This window comes from Pan troglodytes, chromosome 18 (assembly GCF_028858775.2).
Source record: "Pan troglodytes isolate AG18354 chromosome 18, NHGRI_mPanTro3-v2.0_pri, whole genome shotgun sequence".
Classification (NCBI taxonomy): Eukaryota; Metazoa; Chordata; class Mammalia; order Primates; family Hominidae; genus Pan; species Pan troglodytes.
In genome coordinates, this window is record NC_072416.2 from 23,803,482 (window position 1) to 23,829,602 (window position 26,121).

The 26,121-nt window shown below is 41.9% G+C and overlaps 1 protein-coding gene across 1 annotated transcript; it reads left to right on the forward strand.

Moving 5' to 3' along the window:
• Positions 1-3,665: 3,665 nt before the first annotated feature.
• Positions 3,666-26,009, forward strand: ANKS4B (ankyrin repeat and sterile alpha motif domain containing 4B). The gene is made up of 3 exons (XM_001159529.5): positions 3,666-3,927; positions 17,857-22,919; positions 23,044-26,009. The coding sequence occupies exons 1-2, from the start codon at positions 3,764-3,766 to the stop codon at positions 18,944-18,946; spliced, it is 1,254 nt and encodes a 417-aa protein (XP_001159529.3). The 5' UTR covers positions 3,666-3,763; the 3' UTR covers positions 18,947-22,919; positions 23,044-26,009.
• The last annotated feature ends 112 nt before the right edge of the window (positions 26,010-26,121 follow it).

Sequence of the window (26,121 nt, forward strand, 5' to 3'; positions counted from 1 at the left end):
TAATAAAACCTCTAAACTTCTCTTTTCTTCTTCAGACATACTGAAGACCACCTGGTCTATGTGTGTATCCCAAATTGCAAGTCTTTTTCCAAATAAAACATTAAATTTAGAGACTCAGCTCTAAATTTTTATTTTGACTTTGACAATCCTCATCCTCATTTTGCTTATGACCATCCTAGTGGTCACTATTCTTCTCTTTCTCTTCCTCTTCCTCATCATCATCTTCTGAAAGCAGACCCTTTGGCTGGAGTCTTAGGATTCTACTACAAATAATACATCTTTGAGAAGTTCTCTATCGGTTATATGTATTTTTATTTTTTATTTTTTTTGCACTCTGTCACCCAGGCTGGAGTGCAGTGGTGTGATCTTGGCTCACTGCAACCTCAGCCTCCCAGGTTCAATCAATTCTCCTGCCTCAGCCTCATGAGTAGCTGGGCTTACAGGGGTGCACCACCATGCCCAGATAATTTTTGTATTTTAGTAGAGATGGGGTTTTGCTATGTTGGCCAAGTGGGTCTTGAACTCCTGACCTCAAGTGATTCACCCACCTTGGCCTCCCAAAGTGCTAGAATTATAGGCGTGAGCCACCTCGCCTGACCTGTTTTTAAATTTCAAAGTGCATTAATGAATGCAGTTGTATCTAAATTAAAGTGGCTCATGCAAAACTTGATGAACAACCTTACCATTTTCTCACAGTATTCATAATCATGTTTGGATATGTCGCTCTCTCTGGGCTAAAAACAATGTTTAAAAAAAGCAAAATAATGCTGCCCTCCAGGCTGCTTCTACTGCTGTTCACCTAGAAGCCAGAAAAAGGAACAAACAGTGACCTTTGGAGCTCATTATTATTGTGAAGAAACTGTAGATGAAAGCTTTGTACTTTTTCTGAGTGGGTAAATAATTTATCTTGGAATAAAAACTTAGACAAAAAGAGATAAGAGGAATATACAGTTACAGGCTTCAAAAATAGATATTTCTCACATCAGTTTAGTGGACAATTATCCAAATATATTAAAGATTGTGTAACAATATGGGGATATATTTATGATGGATTAAAGAGTGGAAAAGATGTAATGTAAAATTATATGTATTTGATGAAAACAATGTAAAAAATACACCACAGGAGAACATATGCATAGTTGATGAGTTATGTAAGGATGGCGGTTTCTAATTTAGTTGCAGTGTCTTCAGAGAACACGGTTTGCATGAACCCTGTTATTTGTTATTTGTCGAGAACTGCACTGCTTCTATTCAGTGGTCAGGTTTTATAAATATTCTGTGTGCTTAGAAAAAACATGCATTTACTGTTAGGCACAGGGTCCTTTCTCCATGTGACTGTTAGATCAAGCTTGTTAATTGTGTTCAAATCTGTTTTTCTTCTTCTTTTTTTTTTTTGAGATGGAGTCTCACTCTGTCACCAGGCTGGAGTGCAATGGTGCGATCTCGGCTCACTGCAACCTCCGCCTCCCGGGTTCAGGCGACTCTCCTGCCTCAGCCTCCCGAGTAGCTGGGACTACAGGCACATGCCACCATGCCCAGCTAATTTTTGTATTTTTAGTAGAGACGTGGTTTCACCATGTTGGCCAGGATGGTCTCAATCTCTTGACCTCGTGATCCGCGCCCCCTCAGCCTCCCAAAGTGCTAGGATTACAGGCGTGAGCCACTGTGCCCGGCCCAAATATTTTATAGCTATACCAATTTTTAGTCTGATATAGAACATTATGATGATGTCTGAAATCTTCCCTTATGATTGTGGTTTTGTTTTGTTTTTTTCTGTTTAATTTTTGCTTTCCCTTTTTTGCAGCTATGTTATTTAATTTATCCAAGTTTAAAACGATCATAGTTTCTTGATTAATTGTTCCTTTCATTATCATGTATTATCTCTCTTTATGCCTAGTAAATTTTTTTGGCTTAAGCTATATTTTTCCTTGCTACCAATACGGGTGCTCTTCAACTTACAATGCAAAACCACCATAAGTTGATATAGTAACTCAGTTGTGAGCTGAGAAGCATACTAAATACCTGTCATTTTTGTGCCATCATAAAGTTGAAAAATTAGGTCAAACTCTCATAAGTTGCAGACCATCTATGTGGGTACACCAATGTTTTGTTAGTATTTGCTTGCTATAACTTTTCCATTTTTTGCTTTCAATCTTTCTGCAATTTTATATTTTAGATATGTCTTATAAACAAGACATGGCTGAGTCTTCCACATCATAAATTTAGTCCATTTTCTTTTGTTTTTATTGCACATAGATCTAAAAAGTTTTTTGGTCTTATATTGTACTCCTTTGTAGTCATTTTTCTATACTTTTTCTCCTTCCTTTGAGTTATTGATAATAAGTTTGAGTTATTGATAATAAGTTTAAGTTATTGATTTGAGATCTTTTTTCTTTCTCATATACGCATAAAAAACTACAAATTTTGCCCTAAGCTTTTCTTTAACTGCATCCTATAAATCTTGATATGTGGTATTTTCATTTTCATTCTGTTCCAAATATGTCTGATATAGGACTTGTATCCAGAGTATATAAATAATTCTTATAATTTATTAATAAGACAACCAATTAAAAATTGGGCAAAAAGATTTGAATAGAAGATGTAAGAATGGCTAATGGGCACATGAAAAGATGCTCAATATCTTAGTCATTATGGAATTGAAAATTAAAGCCATAATAAGACCACTTCACATCCACTAGGATGACCATAAACAAAAAGATAGGCAATAATAAGGCTGGCAAGGTTGTGAAGAAATTCAAACCCTCATACGTTATTGGTGGAAATGTGAAGTAGTACAGCCACTTTGGAAAACAGTCTGGCAACTTCTGAAATTTAAATGTAAATCGCCATGCAACCCAGCAGTTTCACTCCTTGATATATACGCAAGACACATGAAAATATGTGTGCACACAGAGACTTGTACATCAGTGCTCATAGCAGCATTATTCATCATTACTAAAAAATGGAAACAACCCAAATATTCATCATATTCATGAAACATTGAATGGATGAAGAACATTTGGTATGTTAGCACAGTGGAATATTATTCAGCAGTGAAAAGAAAGAAACCATTACACGCTACACATGACAAACCTCAAAAAAGTATGTGAATTGAAACAAGCTATACACTAAAGACTATATATTGTAGGATTCCATTTGTCTGAAATGCCCATAAAAAACAAATCTATAGAGACAGAAAGCAGACTGTGGTTTCCTGAGGTTGGGAGTGGAAATGGGATTGACAGCAAATGGCATGAGGGATCTTTAAGGGCTGATGGAAACTGGATTATGATAATGGGCATGCAACTCTATAAATGTCCTAAAAATCATTGAATTGTATGCATGAAATGGGTAAATTTAATGATGTTATACCTCAATAAAGCTGTTCTTTTTGGAAAAAACCGCTAGTGAACTAGAGTAGCTCTGCATTTTATTAAGAAATTATTTCTTACATCCTGTGCCTAGATGGCCAATATTACACTTAAGAAACTAATGGACATAGAAAAATTGAATGTACCTCCAAACACTCAAGATGAATACAGCAGTCTTCAATAGTCAACATCATGGCCATTCCAGAGAGAAAAGGTCCAAGTTCAGTGCCTCAAACCTTGTTGCCTTCCGTGAAAGGAAGCAGTTGAAATGAGCTTTGCCCCTGGTGACACTCTTCCTTGTCACTAATTAACCAGCTCTATAGGAAGGTTGCTCCGCCAACACCTTGCTCTGCCTGGAGAGACATCTGGCCAAGTTCTGGTGAGCAGGAAAAATGTCTACTCGTTACCACCAAGCTGCTAGTGATAGTTACCTGGAACTTCTAAAAGAGGCTACCAAGCGAGATCTAAATCTTTCGGATGAAGATGGCATGACTCCTACTCTCTTGGCAGCCTACCATGGGAACTTGGAAGCCCTAGAGATAATCTGCAGTAGAGGGTAAGTTCAACCCGATGGTTTCTGTTGGAAACAGTGTTCATGGTAGGTTTTTGCAGACAGCAGCAAGAGGCAGGGACGTCAATACAAATACTCTATCCTCTTTCTAGATTGTCTAAATGATTGGATTTTTAGAGAAAGAGAGAAAACTATGCCTAGAGATGCTCTCTTTTCTCACTGAGGACTGGCACTATAGGAGTGGCTCATCCCTTAGCCACAATCAGAGGAGAGACTCTGAACTATGGCATTATCTGCATGGGGAAGAGGGAAGATATTTTAATTCTATGCCTTTAAAAATGCTTTTCATGAAATTTAAATAGTTTTCTCTTTTCAAAGAGGCCATTGTTTTACTTGGTTTTAAGTTGCCAACCTTGGTTGGAACAAATGACATGTTTTTAGTTTTGTTTTTTTTATCTATGCCATCAAAATCTCACAGTCTTTTATTAACTTTCAATCCCAGTGCAAGCTCATGATTTTTTTATTTTTTATTTTTGACACAGGGTCTTGCTCTTTTGAATGGAGTTGCTGGCTCTACAAGGACTCTTTAGCCTATCTTAACTCTATCACTTCTTTGGCTAGTGGATAGATACACACACACACACACACACACACACACACCCCATCTCTTTGCCCAGATTTTAATGGAGGAGTAAGCTAGTTCCTCTGCTTGTTCTGCCTGTTATCAGAGGGCTAGGTTGTGTTGGCAACCGTAACCCAAGAGGGGTAAAGAAAGAGAAAAGGACAAGGTAAATAAAGGAGCCAAGTGAATCCAATTGAATACCCATTTATTCAGTATTTGTTATGTGCCAGCCACTTATCTCTTAAGATAAGAGGTATTTTGCTAGCCACTGGGCACACTGTGATCAACAAGACAGCCACAGTCCCTGTCACAGTTAGCAGATTTGAGAGGGGAAGACAAGACATCTATGATATTTGTGTGTGTGTGTGTGTGTGTGTGCATGTTTGCTCTGAGACAGGGTCTCATTCTGTCACTCAGGCTAGAGTGCAGTGTCAAGATCATAGCTGACTGCAGCCTTGAGCCCCAGGCTCAAGTGGTCCTCCCATCTGAGCCTCCTGAGTAGCTGGGACAAGAGGTGTGCACCACCATGCCCAGCAATTTTTGTACTTTTTGTAGTGATGGAGTTTTGCCATGTTGCCCAGGATGGTCTTCAACTTATGAGCTCAAGCGATCTGACAGCCTCGGTCTCCCAAAGTGCTGGGATTACAGCTGTGAGCCACTGTGCCTGGCTCATCTATGATATTTGTTACAAAAAGGGAAATAGAGGGCACTAAATAGGCATCTACCTCAATCTCAGGGGTGAGGGAAGGCTTCCCTAAGGGGAAAGCATTTAAGCTGGGATTAGGAAAATGAGAACAAGTTAGCTAGATGAAAGAGTGTTTTCCCTAAGATGGAAAACTGCTCTAGTTCTGAGAACTAGAGAAGCTGAGTATGGCTGCACGTGGTTCAAGTAGGAGTGGGGTCAGGACAAGTATAAGAGATAAGACCAGATCACAAAGAGCCTTGTCAACTCTGGTAAGGACTTTATCCTAAGGGCCCAGGAAGCCATGTCTTGGGTAGGGAAGCCGCCAGAGTAGATTTATGTTTACAAAACTCACTCAGGTAGATGGATAACAGTCAGAGAGAATGTTTGGGGACTGTTTTAATGGTCGAGATGAGTTGGACTAGGGTAGTGACATTGGGAATGGGAAGATATGGTTGGATTTGAGTGGCAGTTTGGATGTAGAATCAATAATGATTGACTGGATGTGGGCAGATAAAGGAAAAGGAGGGTTAAGGTCCCAGGTTTTGGATGTTGACACCCTTTATTAAAATAGGGGACATTTAGGAAGTGTCAGAAGAACCCAGGATTGGGAGAGTTCCTGAGTTGAAGATTGAATGAGAAAGTGAGTGAAGCCGATCTTCCCCATCTCTCTTGTCTGAATAAGACTTTCTTTTCTCAGACACATCGATCCCCATCAGCCAGCCTTCTCCAGTCATCTCATCTCTTCTCCTACTCAGCCTAGGGTTCCCCAGCTTTCTCCATCTACTGAAAGTCTACCTCATTCCACAAACTGCAAGATGTCAGTTACTTTAAAATCAAAGTATTAGCCTATCCTTGCATTGCTATAAGGAAATGCCTGGGCCTAGGTAATTTATAAAGAAAAGAGGTTTCACTGGCTCATAGTTCTGAGGGCTGTACAGGAAGTATAGTAGCTTCAGCTTTTGGGGAGCCTTCAGGAAGCTTCCAATCATGGCAGAAGGAAAAGGCATCTCACATGGCAGAAGCAAGAGCAAGAGAGCAAGGGGGGAGGTGCTAGAAACCAGATCTAATGAGAGCTCACTATCATGAGGACAGTACCAAGGGGGATAGTGCTAAACCATTCATGAGAAATTCACCACCATGATCCAGTCACCTCCCACCAGTCCCTACCTCCAACATTGCGGATTACAATTTGATTTGAGATTTGTTCCCCACCAAATCTCACAGATCCAAACTGTATCAACCAGTGAGTTTGTCCTCCTAGAAGAGGGTTTGGTTTTCTGGGGTTCTTCTCAGCAGAGAGCTCTTGTTCCATTTAAGGACATTTTGAATAGTAATGCTTAGGTGTTCTCTCTCTTTCTCTCCTTTGAAAGCCTGAAATATTCTCTTACAATAACTGTTCTGCTGGTCTTTATTTATTTTTTATTTTTACTAGAGACAGGGCCTCGCTTTGTTGCCCAGGCTGGTCTCGAACTCCTGAGCTCAAATAATCCTCCTGCCTCAGCCTCCCAAAGTGTTGAGATTACAGGTGTGAGCCACAGCACTCAGCCTGGTTCTGCTAGTCTTTAATTACAAAAGTAACATGAGCTGAACCCAGAAAATTAAACCATACAGACGCACACAAAACATGAAGAAAAAATATCCTATAATGCCATGCTACTAAGATGTATATAGTTCTCTCTCTATATACTATAGTGCGTACAAATACATTTTAATATTCTTCTATAAATTTCAGGGACTTTGTAGGACTCTAGTCAACAAATACATTTCTTAGCCAACCCCTCTTTTGGACACATAGTTTGTTTTCCCTAGTTTGAATAGTGCTATGATGACTATCCTTGTACATAAATCTTTGCTGACATTGTCTTTTGTGTTTTTTTGAGATGGAGTCTCTCTGTCACTCAGGCTGGAGTGCAGTAGCCTGATCTTGGCTCACTGCAACCTCCACCTCTCGGGTTTGAGCAATTTTCCTGCCTCAGCCTCCTAAGTAGCTGGGTCTACAGGCGTGCACTACCACGCCGGGCTAATTTTTGTATTTTCAGTAGGGACAGGGTTTCACCATGTTGGCCAGGCTGGTCTCGAACTCCTGACCTCAGGTGATTTGCCCACCTCGGCCTCCCAAAGTGCTGGGATTACAGGTGTGAGCCACCGGGCCTGGCCACATTTTCTTGAGAATAAATTCTCCAAAGTGAAATTTCTGGATCAATTTGCATTTGTGTTAGTCCATTTGTACTGCTATAACAAAATACCTTAGATTAGGTAATTTATAAAAACCAGAAATTTATTTCTTACAGCTCTGGCAGCAGAGACATCCAAGATCAAGGCACCAGCAGGACTGGTGTCTGATGACAGCCCTGTCTCTGCTCCCAAGATGGTGCCTTGTTGTTGCATCCTATGGCTGTGTCCTCACATGGAGGAAGGGAAGGAAGGGGCAAAAAAAAAAAAAAAAAAAAGGCAAATTCCCTGTGTCAAGTCCTTTTATAAGGGTGCTAACCCCATTCATGAGGGTAGAGTCCTCATGATTCAATCATCTCCTAAAGGCCGCACTGCTTAACACTGTTACATTGACGATTAAGTTTCAACATGAATTCTGGAGGAGACACATTCAAACCATAGCAGCATATGTGCAATTTAAATAGTTTTGTGTGTGTGTAAATGGACATGTTGTCCTTCAGAAAGTGAGTACCCATTTTGGCCAACATGATAGGTCCAAAATGATATATTAGGCTGGGTGTTGTGGCTCACTCCTGTAATCCCAGCACTTTGGGAGGCCAAGGAGGGCAGATCACTTGAGGCCAGGAGTTCAAGGCCAGCCTGGCCAACATGGTGAAACCCCATCTCTACTAAAAATACAAAATTAGCATGGTGTGGTGGTGCACGCCTATAATCCCAGCTACTCAGGAGGCTGAGGCACAAATTGCTCCTGAATCCCTGGAATCCGGGTGGCGGAGGTTGCAGTGAGCCGAGATCAGGCAACTGCACTCCAGCCTGGGCAACAGAGTGAGACTCTGTCTCAAAAAACAAAACAAAACAAAATGATATACCAGTGTGGCTTTAATGTTCTTTTCTTTGGTTGCCAATGAGGTTGAAAATTCTTTTAATGCTTAAAAAGAAGTGGCCATTGGAATGCCACTTTTGTGAACTGTGTATTTATAACTTTATTCCACTTTTATATTGGGGTTTTCAACATTTCTCCTTGATTGATAAAAATGCTTTTGAAAGTTAACAATATCAACTCTTTGTCATATAGGTTACAACTGTTTTACAATACACAATTTATATTTTTGACAACAGATTTTTAAATATAAATGTAAACATAAATATATATATATTTATAAGTCTATCAATCTTTGTTGTGTGATTCTAACTTTGAGGTCATGCATCAATACTGACTGATCCTTTAGTGCTATTTTTAGGTTCATTTGTTATTTTAAATACTTTATATAATTTAAGATCTGAATTATGATCTAACTCTGCGTTCTCCAAGTGGCTACTCATTTGTTCCAACACAATTAGTTGTTATAGTCTATCTCTTTCTCCACTAAATTGACATGGTAACATCATTTCTTTCAATGTAATATAAATATCCAGCCCCCCCCCAATTTGCTTATATTAATATTTATTAAACACTGGCTATGGGTGCAAATATTCTTCTAACCTTGCTTTTCCTAGTCCTTCCTTCTCAACTCCTTTCTTCTCACGGGATCTAGTACATCTCAGATTTGTTTCATTGCCCTCAAAAGCATCTGGGATCTGCTGTGTTGAGCAGGCCTGATGTAGGCTAAAAAAAAGAACAGAAGTCTTGTGAGGTGCCTTTTTGACCATAGCTAATCCTGGGAACCAGTGTGAGGTCAAATTTCCAATTAGATTTAAGGAAGCTGAAAAGGGAAGAAAATTACCATCTCACATCAGTCAGAATGGCTATTATAACATCAAAAAATAACAGATGCTGGTGAGGTTGAGGAGAAAAGCAAACACTTATACACTGTTGGTGGGAGTGTAAATTAGTTCAACCATTGTGGAAAGCAGTGTGACAATTGCTCCAAGAGCTAAAAGCAGAACTACCATTCAAGCCAGCAATCTCATTACTGGGTATATACCCAAAGGAATATAAATCCTTCCACAATAAAGATACATGCCCGGATCATGCCTGTAATCCTAGCACTTTGGGAGGCTGAGGCGGGTGGGTCATTTGAGGTCAGGAGTTCAAGACCAGCCTGATCAACATGGTGAAACCTCATCTCTACTAAAAGAAAAATACAAAAAATTAACTGGGCGTGGTGGTGCACACCTGTAATTCCAGCTCCTCAGGAAGCTGAGACACAAAAATTGCTTGAACCCGCAAGGAGGAGGTTGCAGTGAGTCAAGATCGTGCCACTGCACTCCAGCCTGGAGAACAGCAAGACTCCATCTCAAAAAACAAACAAACAAACAAAAACACATGCACGTGAGTGTTCATTACAGCACTGTCACAATAGCAAAGACATGGAATCAGCCTAAATGTCCATCAATGACAGCTTGGATAAAGGAAATGTGGTACATACACAGCATGGAATAATATGCAGTCAAAAAAGAATGAGATCACGTCTTTTGTGGGAACATGGGTGGAGATGGAGGCCATTATTCTTAGCGAGCTAACGCAGGAACAGAAAACCAAACACCACCTATTCTTACTGATAAGTGGGAGCTAAATGATGAGAACATGTTGGCTTAGTGCCTGGGTGACAAAATTATCTACAACAAACACTCGTGATATGAGTTTACCTATATAACAAACCTGCACATGTACTCCTGAACCTAAAATTAAAAAAAATTGAAAATTGAATTTAGAAGCTAATCAACTATTGAACTACTGAAGTCCATTTCAGTCTGATGATTTAAGAGTTTATCTGTCATTACCTGATAGACAATGAATCCTATAGCAACCATTTATATTAAAACTCTGGCTTTGTTAGAAAACTATTTTCCTTTGTTTTTAAAATTTGAAGATGGAAAGCAATCATTACATGTATTTTCCTGCACTAGGAAGCATAATGGCCCAATTACAAAAAAAATTCATTTTACCTTTAAAGTGTATGAAATTTCTTGGTTTTATTTTTTAAAATGGAAACTAGACTTTTTCCCCCAGATTCTTTTTTTTTTTGAGATGGAGTCTTGCTTCTGTCGACCATCCTGGAGTGCAATGATGGGATCTTGGCTCACTGCAACCTCCGCCTCCCGGATTCAAGCAATTCTCCTGCCTCAGCCCTCCCAAGTAGCTGGGACTACAGGCACGTGCCACCACGCCCAGCTAATTTTTGTATTTTCAGTAGAGATGGGGTTTCACCATGGTGGCCAGGATGGTTTCAATCTCTTGACCTCGTGATCTGCCCACCTCAGCCTCCCGAAGTGCTGGGATTACAGGCATGAGCCACTGCGCCCGGCCTCTAGGAGACTTTTTTAGATTCCACATTTAAGTGAGATCATGTGGTATTCATCTTTCTGTGCCTGTCTTATTTCACTTAACATACTGTCCTCCAGGCTCATCCATGTTGTCGAAAATGACAGGATCCGTTTGTTTCTTAAGACTGGATAGTATTCCATTGTGTGGAGCCACCATGTTTTCTTTATCCATTCTTCCACTGATGGACACAGGTTAATGCCATAATATATGTAATCAGTTGACTATTCATGTTGCTTAATTTGAATCCAGTCTTTTTCCTGTTATAAGCAAGTTTGGGAGGAACATTCCTGCTCATTCATCTTTGCACAAAGATCTTATATTTCCTTAGGACAAATTCCTAAAGGTAGAATTGTAGATTCAAAAGAGTGCCTCATTTTAAAGGCTTTTTGTGTGTATTGTGCCAGGAAATTTGAACCACTTTCTGCTTCTTCCAGCAGTATTTCTTTCCCCATAGTCCTGCCAAAACCAAGTATTACTATTCTTTTTAATCGTTGCCTATCTGATTGGCAAAAGGCAGAGTATTGTTTCAATTTGCATTTCTTTGACTATTAGTGAGTCCAAATATTTCTTTTTATGCAGAAAAACGTTTTTGAAAGAATAGTTGAGAACTTCACAAAAAATCAACTTCAGGAGGAAAAATTGGAATGGAACAGATGCTCAGGGTAATTTAAGCAAATTGCCTACTTAGTGACAGTAGTGCTAAGCCAGCTTTAAAAACTATTGCCCAAATGCACTGATCTACCAAAAATCAAGGGAAAAATGGGTTATTTTAAAATCTCTTCAGTGAATTTCTCTTTTGGGGAAAAGGGGAACAGAAAAAAACAACACTAGACTGAGCTTAGCCCAAGAAAACCGTAGAGCATCAATGTTGAACTCAGATTATCAAACGACAGGACTAGTTTTCCACCCAGGCAGTTGTATGCAATGGTTCTATCAACAAATGTGAACAATGACAAGTATGGAATTTAAAAGGACTCCATGCAACTTGTCTGTAGAAAATATTTCCATTTAAATTGTACATCAATTTGGAAATGTGTCTGTAAGTAGAAGTTTTGCAAGTTTTTTGTTTTGTTTTGTTTTGTTTTTGAGACGGAGTCTTGCTCTGTTGCCTGGGCTGGAGTGCAGTGGTGTGATCTCAGCTCACTGCAAGCTCCGCCTCCTGGGTTCACGCCATTCTCCTGCCTCAGCCTCCCGAGTAGCTGGGACTACAGGTACACACCACCATGCCTGGCTAATTTTTTTTGTATTTTTAGTAGAGATGGGGTTTCACCATGTTAGCCAGGATGGTCTTGATCTCCTGACCTCGTGATCCACCCACCTTGGCCTCCCAAAGTGCTGGGATTACAGGCATAAGCCACTGTGCCCAGCCAAAGTTTTGCAAGTTTTAATAGCTTAAAGCCACTAGGAAAACCCATGAATTGTCTTACTGACAGTTTCATCTGTAAATCTGGAATTTTGCATTTGAAATTTTCTCAAAAGAAGGCCCACCTTTGGGGTCATCTCAGGTGTACTGTTCTTCCTTCTGTCTTGAAAGCATCATTTAAGATTCAGTGAAATGGGTGCAGCCGTAAAAAAAAAAAAAATGAGATCATGTCCTTTGCAGGGACATGGATGAAGCTGGAAGCCATCATTCTCAGCAAACTAACACAGGAACAGAAAACCAAACACTGCATGTTCTCACTCATAAATGGGAGTTGAACAATGAGAAGACATGGACACAGGGAGGGGAACATCACACACCGGGGCCTGTTGGGGGGTCGGAGGCAAGAGGAGGGAGAGCATTAGGACAAACACCTACTGCATGAAGGGCTTAAAACCTAGATGACAGGTTGACAGGTGCAGCAAACCACCATGGCACATGTATACCTAGGTAACAGACCTGTGTGTTCTGCACATGTATCCCAGAACTTAAAGCAAAATAAAAATTCAGTGAAATGAGAAAATTCCACCAGTCTATAGTCTTAAGCATATACATTTAACCCGGACACCTTAGTGCCCTTCTGCATCCCCCCTGCAGCTCACTCCTCCCAATAATTTTGTTTTCAACTTATCCAATCCAAGGATAACTTCAGGCAAATTTAATCAGTATGTTTCTCTTTCTGTTGATAGTAACGTCTTGGGTGTTTTACAATCCCTCTTTGATGTCTAGGATACTTAAGGAGTCTTTTGCATCTAGTGTTTATTTAAAATAAAAAGTGAAACCACATGTTTAGGGGGGAGACACAGCGGTCCCTTAAGATGCGGGTCTGTGCCAAGGTTGAAGGGTCTCCTTTCATCCCAAACAATTAAATCAGGCTGACTGACCAGAGCCTTCTGGAAAGTGGCTTCCCAGCAAAACTGTGTTACTTAATATTTGCTTTCCTTAGATTTGATTTCATTTTCTTTCCTTTTCCACTCTTTCCCCTTACCCCCAACTCCACACACACTGGTCATGCTGATCTATACTCCTGGTTCCCCAAATAGGCCTTGTAATATCAGCCATCTGTGCCTCTGCTCACACTGTTCTCTCTGCTCAGAAGGAGGTTACCAGTTGCCAGCTTATGGGCTGGAGCTGGTCCACAAATGTGTTTTATTTGGACTTTACTATATTTTTCTTTTAAATTTGAGCCAACACTTAAAAATCACAGAATTTCGCTTGAAATTCTGGATTTGTGGCTTCATTTGAAAAATGGGAGCTCTGGCAATATTGTTTCCGCTTTGATTCAAGGTAGCTGAGCTGTGGTCCTTTCTAGGTGGAGTATGCATTTAACTGTGACTTTGTTGAAAGAGCAAACTTGGCCCCATTCAGTCACTTACATGACTTGCTGGACTTCTTTGAGTTGGGTTGGAGACTTCTGCTGGGACATGTGGGTGACACAAAGGAGAAAGAGACACAGGCTTTGCCCTCTGGGGCGTATTATCCAATTAAGGAGACAAGGCATAAATATTTGTCAGATTAAAACTGGAAGTGATTGATTGATTGATTTTTATTTTTATTTTTTTGAGACAGAGTCTCACTTTGTCACCCAGGCTGGAGTGCGGTGGCGCAATCTCGGCTCACTGCAATCTCCACCTCCCAGGTTCTCCTGCCTCAGTCTCCTGAGTAGCTGGGACTACAGGCGCGCACCACCATGCCTGGCTAATTTTTGTATTTTTAGTAGAGATGGGGTTTCACCATGTTGAATAGGCTGGTCTCAAACTCCTGGCCTCCAGTGATCCACCAGCCTCGGCCTCCCAAAGTGCTGGGATTATAGGCATGAGCCACCTCACCTGGCCTATAAGTGATTTTTAAAAACCCACAAGCGTTATTGTGCTGTAGGAATTTACTAGTTCAATACAAGGAAAAATAAATACATGAAATTAAGGATTATGAGTTTGGGGGCAAGGGCAAGGATAATAAGTAATGTTTATTCAATATTTACTATGTGCCAAGCAGTTTTCCAATGCTTTATGTAGATTAACTTATTTAATTCACATAACTCTATGAATAGGTAATAGTATTATCTTCAATTTACAGATGAGTGTTAGAAATGTTTGTTTTTTGGTGTTGTAAAGAAATAGTACTTGAACATAAATTTAATTTTTTTAGTAAGGCTATTTTTATTTTTTGGAGAAAGGGTATATTTGTTAGTAGTTTTGTTATGAGAGTATATTGAACAAAGGAGACAGGGTTATTTATAACTTGATGTGTTTACTTTAATGTTGTGTTTGGTTTTTATTGGCTGGAATGGGACTTTACATTTTGTATTTGTCTTGATTGGTTAGTAACTTAGAACTTTTTAAAAGAGGCAAAGGCAGAGGAGAACAAAGGAAGAAGGAAGTAACTTGTGGAATGCTGAGAAAGGTAAAAACACTTAAATAAGGAAGAGGAACAGGCTATGACCTAATGTTTGATTGGACCAGTATAAGTATGTTAGGGTAAATATTTAAGCTAAATTGTGGGAGTTAAAAGTATAAAGTATATTGATTTTTTTATTATGGCTAGTAGATATTTAAGAATGTTAGTACAGGTTTTTGAATAAATTTTGTTTTTAAGAGAAGTTATTATTTATTTTTAATTAGATGGGGAGGAAAGTTTTTGAAGAGGAACCTTTATTTTACTTTTTACATGAAGAAACCAAGTCCTAGAAAAATTAAACTTGAGGCCATGTAGCTGGTAAAATGGAAAAGCCCAGTTGTGTTAATCTAGGATGTATTGTGTTGGAGATGATTTGACTGGGAGACCAGCCTGATCCAAAGCATGCTGCCGGTTACCCTTGGGCAAATCAATTAAGCTCTCTGAGTCTTATTTTATTCCTGTGGTAATGATTCTTGCCTGCCTTCTCTAAGAGGGAGATTGTGATGGTTGAAGGCAAAGAATGTGAAAGTGCTTCTTTGTAACTAACGCACACCGAAGAGCCAGGGATTCCCGTGGAGTAACTGCAAATCTGATTTATCAAATTATAGGACCCTGGTTGGATCACACTAACCAGTGAAGTTCTTTTCAATCTGTAGTGAGCCTACGAATCAACTGCGGATCTTGCTAAAGTGTAGATTCTGATTCAATAGGTCTGGGTGGGAGTCTTCTGTACTTTTTTTTGTTTGCTTTTTTTTTTTTTTTGGAGAGAGTCTCACTCTGTCACCCAGGCTGGAGTGCAGTGGTGTGATCTCGGCTCACTGCAACCTCCGCCTCTGGGGTTTAAGCAATTCTCTGCCTCAGCCTCCTGAGAAACTGGGATTTCAGACATGTGTCACCACGCCCGGCTAAATTTTGTATTTTTAGTAGAGACAGGGTTTCACAATGTTGACCAGGCTGATCTTGAACTCCTGACCTTGTGATCCACCCACCTCGACCTCCCAAAGTGCTGGGATTACAGGCGTGAGAGTCTTCTGAACTTCTAACAAACTCACAGGTGATGCATCTGCTTCTGGTCTGGAGACCCAACTTTGAGCAGCCAGGAACTAGTAGAATGGTCGTGGCGCACTAACAGGTCATTTGCAAGGGTGCAGATCTTCTCTTCTGCTTCTGTCTGCCCTCTACTTCTCGGGAATGTTAAGAGGACTTCTCAGACTCACTGTCCTCTTTCCATGGGGCCAGGCTGGCCAGAGTTTAGTGAGATCCTGATTTTGGAGTCTAGCCTAGGGCAAAGGAAGGACCCCTTAGTATCTGTATTATCAGAGTTCTCAGCATTGGCGCATGGCTCTGGCCATCATTAAAAATAGTTACTTGACTTTTTATCTGTTCCTGTTTGTAACTCAAGTCCTTGTAGGAGAGGAGGGTTTGCTGCCTTGGGCAGGATTCCAGTAGGTTTTCATTCATTCCACAAATACTGGAGCACCTGCTATGTCCCTGTTCTGTGCCAGGCATTAGGTTTATGGCCTTAATATCATCTAATAGTATCCCTAATTCCACCTTAAACTCTTGTAGAATGACACACTTATATGACCCTGTAGTCATGGAAGTAAGTTGAGGAATAAATAGAGATGTAATGCCCTTTTAATGAATAATGTTTGTAACAGACACTGTTTGCTACCTCTCCAACATCCTTTTCTTTCTTCTTTCCTGCTGATGGGGACTGAGTTTGGTTCAGTTATTTATTTCCCCACATGTGGCTCAATTCGGGAGGGTAGCAGTAGCATGCTGGAACCAGCTTGTCAGAGTTATTTCCAAATTTTAGAAAGTTTGACAGCTAAATATAGCCATTCTTTCTTACTTTTTATTTTTATTTAAAAAAAAATTTAATGGAGACAGGTCTTGTTATGTTTCCCAGGCTGGTCTTGAATGCCTGGCCTCAAGCAAATCTCCCACCTCAGCCTCCCAGTGCTGGGATTACAGGCATGAGCCACTGAGCCTAGCCATTTTTTTTAAAGGCAGGGTCTTGCTGTGTTGCCCAGGCTGTAGACAGTGGTGCAATCATAGGTTACTGTAAGCCTGAGCTTCTGAGAACATAGCCATTCTTAAAAATAAAATTACAGGCTGGGCGTGGTGGCTCACAACTGTAATCCCAGCACTTTGGGAGGCTGAGGCGGGTGGATCACCTGAGGTCAGGAGTTTGAGACCAGCCTAACCAACATGGTGAAACTCCATCTCTACTAAAAATACAAAAATTAGCTGGGTGCAGTGGCGGGTGCCTGCAGTCCCAGCTACTTGGGAGGCTGAGGCAGGAGAATCACTTGAACCTGGGAGGCGGAGGTTGCAGTCAAGCCGAGATTGCACCACTGCACTCCAGCCTGGGTGACAGAGCAAGACTTCATCTCAAAAAAAAAAAGAAAAAAATTATATAAACTTATAATTTAACAAATTATATTAAAAAGGTAACATAAAAGTCTCACTTTCTACTTATTTTAATAAATTTCACTCTTACCTATCTCTTAAGATAATTCATGTCCATTATATCTACATGGGGGAAATAGTTGATAATGGTATGCTACTGTGTATCTCTTCCAAACTCTGTCCAGTGATGTCACATTGGTAGCTTGAAATTTGCCATGGTGGATGTATTTACACCACAGAAATTGGCACATGCTACAAATTAGGATTTTGATTTTATTATTTTCTTGATAAGCCATTGAACAATCCTATCCCTAGTTTCAGGGCAAAATCTAATTGATCTAAGTTAAACACAATACTATGTTTCCCATCTCTTAGGCATGTAACTTAGTGCTGGCCAATGAGACAAGAAAGTTGTTTGGCTGGGGAATTTCTTAGTAAGTTTTTCTCACTTCTAAAAAGGAGACACAGCCGGGCATGGTGGCTTACACCTGTAATCCCAACAATTTGGGATGCCAAGGTGAGCAGATGGCTCGAGGCCAGGAGTTTGCGACCAGCCTGGGCAACATGGTGAAACCCTGTCTCTACAAAAAATTAGCTAGGTGTGATGGTGCATGCCTGTAGTCTCAGCTACTCAGGAGGCTGAGCAGGGAGAATCACCTGAGCCTGGGAGGTCAAGGCTGCCAATGAGCTGTGATCACACCATTCCACTCCAGCCTGGGAGATAGAGTGAGAACCTGTCTCAAAACAAAACAAAAGAAACAAACAAAAAGGAGACACACGGTAGAGATGGGCTCTGTTTCTGGCCATGTGGTTTTAAGATGGGATGGTTCTAAGACAGTTGGACTTGCAGCCAGTATCTTATAACAATGTCAAGTCAGGATGAACATGTTTGTATTAACATGCCTTTTTTTCTTTATTTTTGTTTTGATTTTTTTGGGCCTGCATTCAGTGAAAAAAAGTCCAACATGTATATATTTTTTCTCTCTCTCTTCTAGAGGGGACCCTGATAGGTGTGACATCTGGGGAAACACTCCTCTACATTTTGCAGCCTCCAATGGCCATGCCCACTGCGTCTCATTCCTGGTCAACTTTGGTGCCAACATCTTTGCCCTGGATAATGACTTACAGACTCCACTGGATGCTGCTGCCAGCAGGGAGCAGAATGCATGTGTTGCTCTCCTGGACAAGGCTGCCACTGCACAGAACATCATGAACCCCAAGAAGGTCACCAGGCTGAAGGAGCAGGCTCAGAAGAATGCCAGGAGGCAGATCAAAGAGTGTGAGAGGCGCCAGGAGAAGCACCAAAATAAGATGGCCCACACCTACAGCAAGGAGGAATCTGGGACTCTCTCTTCTTCCAAGGGTACCTTCTCCAGATCATCCCCTTCAAATGCTTCTGCTCCTGGCACATTCGGGTCACTATCTAAGGGCATTAAAGACACTTTCAAGATCAAGTTCAAGAAGAACAAAGATACAGCAGAACAGGTGGAGAAGGAAGGCAGAAGTGGGCAGAGGAACTTGATGGAAGTGTTCAGAGAGGAAGAGGAAGACTCGTTCTCAGGGGACTTCAAAGAGAAGCTCCAGTTGTCAGCAGAGGAGGACAGCAGTGTGCACCATGAATCCATTCTCAATCGTCCAGGTCTAGGAAGTATTGTTTTTAGAAGGAACAGGATATCGAGTCCTGAAGACATCTCAGATAGCAAGAGAGAGTTGGGTTTTAAACTGCCCAGTGAATTGCTTCAAAGACAAGGAGCGTCAGAGGCTGATGAGGGTGCAGCTGATGAAGAGGGAGAGGAAAACGGCCTCAAAGATGATCTGCCGTGGGATGAGGATGAAGTGGAGTGGGAGGAAGATGTGGTCGATGCCACGCCCCTGGAAGTGTTCTTGCTGTCTCAGCACCTGGAAGAATTCCTGCCTATCTTCAAGAGAGAGCAGATTGATCTAGAAGCTCTGCTGCTCTGCTCTGATGAGGACCTTCAGAGCATACAAATGCAGCTGGGTCCCAGGAAGAAAGTTCTGAATGCTATCAACAGGAGGAAGCAGGTGCTTCAACAGCCTGGGCAGCTGGTCGACACCAGCCTGTGATGGAGAGTTTTGGCCTGGAGCATTGGGGTGATGCTGTGGCCCGCTGGCAGCACTCCAGGGAGCACCCCCTCTTTACCCAATGCCAGACCACTGGGAATGGATTCTAGGGCATCGGAAATGCCTACCTGAGAGAGAGACCCAAACTTTACTCTGGGAGGTAGGCTATGCCCATCCAAATAAATCTCCATGAGAAACTTGAGGAGACTTCATAACAAGAATCTGGCATTTCTCTTCAGTTATCTTATATGTACATATAATTGTTTTTGTTGTTGTTTTGTTTTGTTTTGTTTTGTTTTTTGGAGATGAAAGTCTCAGTCTCTTACCCAGGCTAGGGTGCAGTGGTATGATCATAGTTCACTGTATTCTCAACCTCCTGGGCTCAAATGATCTCCTCCCACCTCAGCCTCCCAAGTAGCTGAGACTACAGGTTCACACCCCCCACACCTGGCTTATTTTGTATATTTTAGTAGAGGTGGGGTCTTGCCACATTGCCCAGGCTGGTCTCAAGCTCCTGGCCTCAAGCAATCCTCCCACCTCAGCCTCCTAAAGCACTGGGATTACAGGCGTGAACCACCGTGTCCAGCCTATCTTTTTGATACTTTTGAACAAAGAAAGGGTCATATGCATGACAGGAAAATGAAAGAAACTTCCTTTACTTTTCTATCTCTGGATTTAAAATTATAATCTCATCACATTATCCTGCTGCTTGCTTTCTGATCTGTGTAACCTGGGAATTCTAACTCTTTTTCTCTCCTGAGATCTATGACTTTGCCTAGTGGTAGAGACTAGAGTTCTTTCCTGGCCTGCGGCTTGATGCCCAACTTAAATGCATCAAGCCCTTTAACAAATGTGTACATGTTTACAAGTAATGGAAATGCGTCTATAATACTCCTGCCTGAGAATAGAGACAGAGTGGTGGTGGGGAGAGTGAAGAAAGAGATAGAATACAGGCGGTACCTGTTGCGGACTGAATTGTGTCAAATTCATATGTTGGAGCTCTAACCCCTAATGTGACTGTAATTGGAAATAAGACTTTTAAAGAAGTGATTAAGGTTACATGAAGTCATAAGAATGCAACCCTAATCCTGCAGGACTGGTGTCCTTTTTTTCCCTTTTTTTTTTTTTTTTTTTTTGAGATGGAGCCTTGCTCTGTCACCCATGCTGGAGTGCGGTGGCATGATCTCGGCTCACTGCAACCCCTGCCTCCCAGGTTCGAGCAATTTTCATGCCTTAGCCTCCTGAGTAGCTGGGATTACAGGCATGCACCACAACGCCTGGCTAATTTTTTGTATTTTTAGTAGAGGTGGGGTTTCACCATGTTGGCCAGGCTGGTCTCAAACTCCTGACCTCAGGTGATCCACCTGCCTCGGCCTCCCAGAGTGCTGGGATTACAGGCATGAGCCACTGCACCCAGCCTAGGACTGGTGTCCTAAGAAGAGGAAGAGACACTTAGGTGGAAGGCACACAGAGAGGCCACGTGAGGACACAGTGAGAAGGTGGCCGTCTGCAAGCCGAGGAGGGGGCCTCAGGAGAAACCAACCCTGCAAACACCTTGATCTTGGGCTTTCAGCCCCCAAAGGTGTGAAAAAATAAACTTCAGTTGATAAACTTCCATTGTTGAAGCCATCCAGTCTGTGGCATTTTGTTATGGCAGTCCTAGCAGAATAATACTGTCCTAAGTAAGAGGGTTGGGGAGGAGACCAAGAAAAATACAGAAAAAAAGTCTGTCCAACTGCAATTGATGAGTTTTTTAAGGGTAAACACCTAGTGAAACTTAAGGGGAAAAAAAACTAAGTTCTTTGGAGGGAAGATTTGATTGTCAAAGGAAATTTCACATTTTCATGCTTATTATGTACACATGGTTTATTTACTGTTGTCTGTCACCATTGCCGCATATCTGAATATGTGTAGGTTCCATGATAGAAACTGACAACACTTGGCTCATGCCTGTAATCCCAGCACTTTGGGAGGCCCAGGCAGGCAGATCACCTGAGGTCAGGAGTTCAAGACCAGCCTGGCCAACATGGCGGAAACCCGTCTCTACTAAAAATACAAAAATTAGCCAGGTGTGGTGGCGTGTGCCTGTAATCCCAGCTACTTGGGAGGCTGAGGCAAGAGAATTGCTTGAACCCAAAAGGTGGAGGTTGCAGTGAGTTGAGATTGCACCACTGCACTCTAGCCCAGGCGGTAAGAGAGACTCCATCTCAAAAAAAAAAAAAAGAAAAAGAAAAAAGAAACTGACAACACTGCTGCTGACATTTTTTCAATGGCAATCCCAAATTCAAACTGAAACCCCACTGAATAGCTAAGCTTCATTAGATCTCTACAGGCTGACTTACATCAAGTGGAATTTACTGTTGATTCTGGGTATAATACAGAAACAGCTGTTTATCTTCAGCTTGCTTTCTGATGCACATCTGTTTGGGTTACTTCAAGAGGCATCATGGAGGATTCAAGTTTAGGGAGAATACAGATGCTCAAATCTGATGAACAATTGGCTTATTCTTCCTCAATGAATATATTCAGAAAGCTTGTTAGCCATTGAATAAATACGTTGCATTAGGGGATGATTGTTTACAAATACCTTATCTTGTGGAATAAACTGAAGTTGTGCTTTCCTTCATTAATGTGCACAGAAGCAGTTGGCAAATAGAAAGCGCTCAAAAAAGTTTGTAGTCTGTGCCTGCCACTATTATATTTCATCATCATAGATGCCAGAATCCCCTCTTCACCTATTGCCCGGAATCTGCCTAATGAGATATTTGCTCCACCCCCTGCTGTAACTACATCATAGCAAGAGAGCCATCACTCAGGTTGGTAGAAATGAACTTGAACATTGACTCTCATCCCTTTTTAGGAGATATTTGCCACTAGGGGTCTCATCAGGTACCTTTATGCTCTTCTTAGGGGTTCTTTTCTTTTATGATTGACAGAATTAATAGGTGAGCGTTCTCCAAAGTTCTCAGCATCAAGGATATAGTCTCTTCGTCACAGAGTATTGTTATATAATAAAAAAAGGTTTATACCATGTTATAAGATGTTATCAATGTTCTAAGAATTCCAGATCTTTCGAACTAAATACCAACTACAGGGGCTAAGAGAAGATGCCAGAGCAATACAAAGGCCTTGATAAGAGACAAAGACGAGGATTATGAGCCAGGATGAGCTTCAAGTACTCACTGATCTCAGACCTCCATCTCTTAAACTAGATGCTTAGAGTAGCTCAATCCAATATCTGGTCACCCCTACCACCTCCTGGCCCCTCTTTTCCCCCTCTATGTAGCTTGACATAAAAGTCAACAAGAGGGAAAAGCAGTTGGGAGCATTTCACTGAAAAGGAGAGTCTGAGAAGTTATAGTGTGGTAAATGTGTATTGTGCTTATATTTCAGGCCATTGTGTAGTACAGGTCAGTTATATGCTCATAATTCCTAAGTCCAAGTTACCAGCCCAGACCATTGCTTTGGGCATCAAATACATCAGCCCAAATCTAATCTGACATCTCCTCTCACATGTCTCACAAGGACCCCAAACTCAGTGTGTCCAGGACTGAACCCATTTTCTTCCAGGTTGGCAGTTCTCAACTTGGATGATTTTGCCCTCTGTCTCCTAGAGGACATCTGGCAATATCTAGAGACATTTTTGATTGCCATGATAGGGGAACAGTGGTGCAATTGACATCCAGTGGGTAGAAACAATGGGTGCTAAACATCCTAGAATGTACAGGACAGCCCACCACAACAATGAATTATCCAGACCCAAATAGTGATCGTGCTCAGTTTCAGCTGCATTAAAACACGCAGCTCTAAATCTCCATTTTTCATAAATGGAAAATTTAACCCAATACTTCTTTTCATCACCCAATTGTTCACCAGGCCCTTTCAACTTTTCAATATGTCTCAGAGCTAAATCCTCTTTGATGTTTGCAAGATGACCTATTGGTTCCTGCCCCCAACCATCACTCACTGGATTGCTGTAAGTATCCTTATCTGTCTTTAATTCATTCTCCACAAGGCTGGTTGAGTCATGTAATCTTTTTAATATGCAAGTCTCTTGTCACTTTCTACTTTACCATTGCTTTTTTTTTTTTTTTTTTTAGACGCAGTTTTGCTCTTGTTGCCCAGGCTGGAGTGCAATGGCACGATCTCAGCTCACCGCAACCTCAGCCTCCTGGGTTCAAGTGATTCTCCTGCCTCAGCCTCCCAAGTAGCTGGAATTACAGGCATGTGCCACCACGCCTGGCTAATGTTGTATTTTTAGCAGAGACAGGGTTTCTCCATGTTGGTCAGGCTGGTCTCGAACTCCCGACCTCAGGTGATCCACCTGCCTCAGCCTCCCAAAGTGCTGGGATTACAGGCGTGAGCCACCAGGCTCAGCCCCTATTGCTTTTCAAACTCTCACCACCACACAGAAGGCCTGCATGATTAAAGAGCCCTATTCTCTCCTCCAAACCTCTGGTCCCATCTCTGACCATTCCTCTCCCTGTCCCCTAATTTCAGCTATACTAGATTTCTTGTGGCTTCCTGAATACATGTCTCTCATATGCCTGTGGCTTAGCATACCATCACCCTTCTGCCTGGAAAAGTCTTCCTCCATATAGCCATCCTCATTGGGAGACATACCCTCTCTCTTTGCCCCTAGTCTGGGTTGAGTAACTTCCTATCTGTGCAAGCTCTCTTTGTTTGCCTCTCCAGAACTCCTCTCTACTATTTTCCAACCTACTTTGTGTCCCAGGTGGTTGGGCTCTGGACTGCATCAAAGGGCTCCACTGCCCTTGGGATCCTGGTTGGGTCTGGCCAATGGGAGTTACTAACAAGATACCAGAAGGTGGGAGAAACAAAGATTGAGGCATTTATTCTACCTGTTTCTTCTTTTCAGGGCAGCAGCTGCCTTCATCTAAGCTTACCTCTCCCATCTGGCAGCCTCTGCTATAGCTCTAGTTGTTTCTGGGTTTCACTAACTGCTCTTTCAAGCTTAGCAGTGGTAGTGATTTCCTACTATTGCTAACCCTGGGATGCTTCTTCCTAAACAGTCTCTTTATTCTCTTCAATCACACCTTTTGAGTGTGGCATCTACAGACAGTTCCCCACTTACAATCGTTCAACTTAAGATTTTTTGACTTTACGATGGTGTGAAATGATATGCATTCAGTAGAAACTGGTAAGATATTCTCTCAGGATGCTGGGCAGAGGCAGCGAGCCACAGCTTCCAATCAGCCACGTGATCACCAGGATAATCAATTGACAGTGAACAGTGTACCGTGTTACCAGATGATTTTGCCCAAATGTAGGCGAATGTAAGTGTTCTGAGCACATTTAAGGTAGGCAAGGCTAAGCTATCATGTTTGGTAGGTGTTTTCTATGCATTTTTGACACATTTCCAACTTTTTTTGAGACAGGTTATTGCTCTGTCAACCAGACTGGAGTGCACTGGCACAATCTCGGCTCACTGCAGCCTCTGCCTCCTGGGTTCAAGTGATTCTCCTGCCTCAGCCTCCTGAGTAGCTGGGACTACAGGTGCGCACCACCACACCCAGCTAAGTTTTGTATTTTTAGTATAGATGGGGTTTCACCATATTGCCCAGGCTGGTCTCAGACTCCTGACCTCAGGTGATTCGCCTGCCTTGGCCTCCCAAAGTGCTGGGATTACAGGCATGACCCACCATGCTCGGCCACATATTTCCAACTTTTGATGAATTTATTGGGACACGACTGCATCATAAGTTAAGGAACATCTGCATTTCCTGCAGGGACCTGAACCATGTTCCTGTAACACCAAATTACTGTAATTTTTTTTTTTTAACATCTGTCTTCTCTTCGCGGCTGTGTTCTCTGGGGCTGAGGACTACTTTTCTGTTGTATCTTAGTAAGCTAGCACAGGGTTATGATAGGGGCTCTTGTGAAAAGAATGAAAGAAAAGATACATGAATATTCTCATCATTCCATGCTCTTCTCTATATATCCTTTAGGGTAGTGACCATCAGGATTCCTCAGAAAGACTCCATAGTCACTTGAGATATGCAGAATCAGATCATGTGGGTAATGTGGGTATTTTGTTTCAGCACAAAGACCCCTGTCCAGACAGTCTGGCAAATATGATAAACTTTTGGCTAAACCATCTGGAGCATGAGTCCTTCCCAGGAGGACTATGGTCAGGAAAACAGAGCCAAGCATGCTTTGCTGCTGACTTATCTGAAAACCAGCCTTGGAGTAACAAAAAGCGAAGGGGTAGGGTGAGGCTAGGGTCGGAGTGGGATTTGGACAGGGCCTTTGGCAGGACAAGGACAACACGGTTCTGCTAGTGATTCAGGGGGCCTGGAGAAAGTATCTCTGCACCTCAGTTTCCCCATCCGTAAGTTGAAGATCGACTAGATGATCCTTAATGGCCCTTTCAACATGGATACTGTAGTGGACATCTTTAGATTTTGCCTTTCAACTACCCAGTCCTCTTTTTGTTAAGAGACACCTTCCCTCCGTCAGCTCATGTGGGCAGATGCGCAGATGACACTTCTGACTTCAAGGGTGGGCATGTGATCTAGGCCTGGATAACCAGAGCATCTGATCCCCCTGGACAACGTGATGGTTCAGGGATAGGTACAAGGCTCAAGCCTGGCCAGGGTATTCCATCCCTTTAAGAGATGGGGGTCTTGCTCTGTTGCCCAGGCTGGTCTCGAACTCCTGGGCTCAAGCAATCCTCCTGCTTCAGCCTCCCAAAATGCTGGGATTACAAGCATGAACCACCTCACCCCATCTATTCCATGTCTTTCAGCCACAATGTTAGGCTCAGGAATAGACATGTGACCTAGATGGTCCAGTAACTCTCAGTTCTGGAACATCTAACTGTAAAGGAAGAGAATATTTATGCTCAGTTGCTAAAGAGGACAGAATACAATTCAGGAGCTGCTGACCAATGTCCTGCCACTACCAGGGAGAACTTGATAATGGAGCCAACGGGGAAGAAGACCAGGCCCTGGTGACAGTTGGAGCCCCTGAATACAGCTGTAGCTGAAACCAGTTACCTGTGTGTTCCTAATTACAAGAGCCAATAAATCTCATTCTCCATTCATTCAGCTTAAGGCAGTTTGAGTTGTAGTCTCTACCACCTATGACCAAAGGAGCCCTGATCTATACAGAAACTCCATTTTTCCTCTAAGTGTTAAGGAGTCAGGCACAAAAGA